Source organism: Morone saxatilis, unplaced genomic scaffold, assembly GCF_004916995.1.
Source record: "Morone saxatilis isolate NCDOM2014 unplaced genomic scaffold, NCSU_SB_2.0 Contig18, whole genome shotgun sequence".
Taxonomy (NCBI): Eukaryota; Metazoa; Chordata; class Actinopteri; family Moronidae; genus Morone; species Morone saxatilis.
Genome location: NW_023339740.1, coordinates 424,427 through 427,503, shown reverse-complemented (window position 1 = coordinate 427,503; position 3,077 = coordinate 424,427). Strand labels below are relative to the sequence as shown.

Genomic DNA, 3,077 nt, shown 5'->3' with positions numbered 1-3,077 from the left:
CCTGATTGTTTCACAGATTATCATTCTCATGTACTACTGTCAGGATATAGTCAAAGTTTCAGTTTCATTTTTATAGAAGCTACCTACTGCAACTTACTTTACTTTTATCTGCTTTATACGACAATGGTTTATAATGTCTACAAATGCCCTCACTGACACCATACTCACTGTATGTATGCATGCATCACTAGCTAGCTTCAATGAAGCCCACCAACCTGAAAGCGGGGAGGCTGGCCAGAGGTCTCCTGCAATGTGGAGCCCCAGCCTGCTCCCTGGGTGCCTCTGGGCTGGGGGACCGTCCAGTGGAGGAGCCTCCCTCCAGCGACTGGGCCCCTTTCTCACGAACCTTTGTCTTGAGTTCTGCCACTAGCTGGTCAAAGTTCTTGCTGCGGCCCACCACCTTCCTCCGCTGGTGGATGGAGTGGATCTAAGGAGCAGGACACAGGATACAGTCAGTATTTAATTTTGATTGACTTCATTTCAAGTAAATTGCTAAAACTTGTATCTGGTTACACTGTAGACTGGCATGCCAAGCTAGAAGGTTGGATTAAAGCACGATATAATAAGCCTTAAGATGCTTAACTTGAGGTACTGTCAAACAGCACTGCTGAAGCTGCTGCCCAGCAACATCAGTGTTCTGTACTTTGAACAGGTTGCAGCAGGGTGCCACTCCCCTGCTGCCAGATACCAACAGTTTTACAAAAAACCTGCACAATAAGCTACAGATTCCACTTGCTCCGATGTCATCACCTAGGCAGATAGCGGATTGTAGGTTGCGACAGAGGATAGCAATGACGTGATTAGTTAGTGGAAGCTCTGCACTTTTTTTTTAGCAGTGTCACTGTACAAAGAGCGACAGCATGGCAGGTTGTAAACCCTTACAAACCAAGTCTTAAAATGACCACAAACCAAATGTCTTCATGCATAGGAGTTTGATATTGGAGTTCAGTGTGGCGCCGAACTGCAAGAAACAGCCAAATCCAATCCAGTGTTGGCCAAAAATGTTGAGGTTATGATTAGAGAGGGTTGGGTAAAGGTTCAGTGTCATTGAAGCTAAGGTAACAGTAAAGGTAACTCATGCAAGAATGCATGAAAAGATCCCCCTCAGCAAGCCACTGAGACCCATCATTCAACCCATCATTCCAGTGTGTCCAGACAGCAGCAGTTGGATGGTGGAGGTTATTAAGAACTTTAGGTTTGATATCTCACCCCCAACAAATCTTCCAAACTAGTATAAGCAATGGTTTTTTATTTTTGGCAGTACAAAGCAAGTCCCTTATGGTGCCGACTTCAGCCCATTTGACTCTTATTTTAGGGTGTATGTAGCCTTGGAACCAGACAAATCTGCTGTTTGTTTAACGTGGGGCCGATTTTATAATGATTGACAGAGGAGCATCACTAGTCCTCATTTAAACAGTCACGTTTCACTGCTCTGATTGGTTGTAGGTCTATCCAAATGTGTCAGGCTGCAGGTCCATCAAGGGCAACACAGCTCACGAAACGGATAACTGACAAACTAACCTCAGATGTTTTAAGAAACATTTTAGTGGACCATTTAGCTGTAGTTAAAATGACTAAATCGATTTGAGCTTTTGAGTTTACCACTCATTTCCCCGCCTAGGCCAAGAGTTTTCCCAAAGAATCATCCCAAATTCTAATGGTACTTGACCTAAAAACAAATGATATCATTAGGTTAATTGGTGGCCACTGTTTATTTAGTCAGCTCAATAGTTCATGTGCATGTCACAGCTTTGTTAGCAGTTAGACGTCCCACTGTTTTGGAAAATCCCTTATTAACCTATCAATTATTTTGGAATATTAACTGATTTATTCTATTAATTGAAAACAGAAATTACATTTGACAACGACTAGTTATGTCATCAAGTTATTTTCAAAATTCTTTGCAATAAAATCAAAGAGACAAAAGAAGTAACTATGCCACAACACTGGAGAACATGGGACCAGCTAAAGCTTGATATTTTTTTAAATGACAAACAAATGTTCAACAAATTTCTGTCAGAAAACTAAAACAAGAGCACATTCAAGGGGCTTTATCCAGTAGCACTACTGCGGTTATCACTGAACTCATGCATCAGTGTTGCTTAAGAAATAGTGATAAATGAATAGTCTGAATGACTACAAGACAGGTCTCCTAGTAGCAGGTGGGAGAGAAAACACAGCCACCTACTGAGAGTCTGTTCACCTCACAGAGCAGGTAGAAGATACAGGCTGCTTTCCTGCGTGCCTTTCCCGTCACTCCTGTCATTTCCTGTTAATCAGGTCATCCTGTCTGCTCGGCTGGATGTGGCCTCTCACACTCACTTCCTCCTTCACACACCAGCCACCATATAAGGACTCTTCCTGTGCTGGGAGCCATTTTCATCGCTCAGTATCAGTCAGTGCTGATCAGTAACAAGGAGCAGTGACTTGATTCAAAAACACCTAACCTGAAAACCATCGTTATCGCTATTTTTTGATGATAGTGATATAATTACTTTCAAACACTAAAATGTACAAGGTGTAATAGATCCAACCCACGCTAACACCTTTACACAATACAAAGAATCTATGGTGGAATACCAGATTGACAGAAGATGAGCAATATACTGCAGGACCAAGAGTGGATTTTAAAGCAAATTGCCGGCATAAGATTTTCTGTCTCAGTGCAAATTGACTTGGATTGATATACTCATATGACTGTCACACTACTGGTATTGGCTAATTAGTGCTTTTAAAGGTCAGTGCAGTTCAGTAATTGTTCAAATCATATTTTGGTGATAATTTATGTCCATAAATACAGGTAGACAACAAATTAAAAAAGGAAAAGGAAGCTTCCATACAAAGGCTCACTAAATGGTTTAATGAGTATGAAAATGTTAAATTTGCTACAGACCCCTATAGGAGATTATGGAGTAACGTGTTAAATGAGCACTCTACGCCACCATCATTAAAATCCACGTAAAATAGAAAGAGTGCTGTTGCTGCATTAACACGGCGGCCAGGGAGGGACTTGTTGCAGTAGGCAATAACACTGAATGTGTGCTACATCCCCCCCGCCCCCCCGTCAGGCAGCTATA

General features: G+C 41.9%; 1 protein-coding gene across 1 annotated transcript in view; it reads right to left on the bottom strand.

Annotated features, from left to right (window-relative positions):
- The window catches only part of LOC118327679 (ataxin-7-like protein 2), a 6,328-nt gene extending 3,292 nt beyond the window's left edge, over positions 1-3,036 (bottom strand). Inside the window, exons 1-2 of the mRNA XM_035661092.1 lie at positions 2,204-3,036; positions 216-427 (exon numbers count right to left, since the gene is read on the bottom strand). Of these exons, the coding sequence (XP_035516985.1) occupies positions 216-427; positions 2,204-2,266 (275 nt within the window). The 5' untranslated portion in view covers positions 2,267-3,036. The remainder of the gene's footprint in view (positions 1-215; positions 428-2,203) is intronic.
- Between the last annotated feature and the right edge of the window lie 41 nt (positions 3,037-3,077).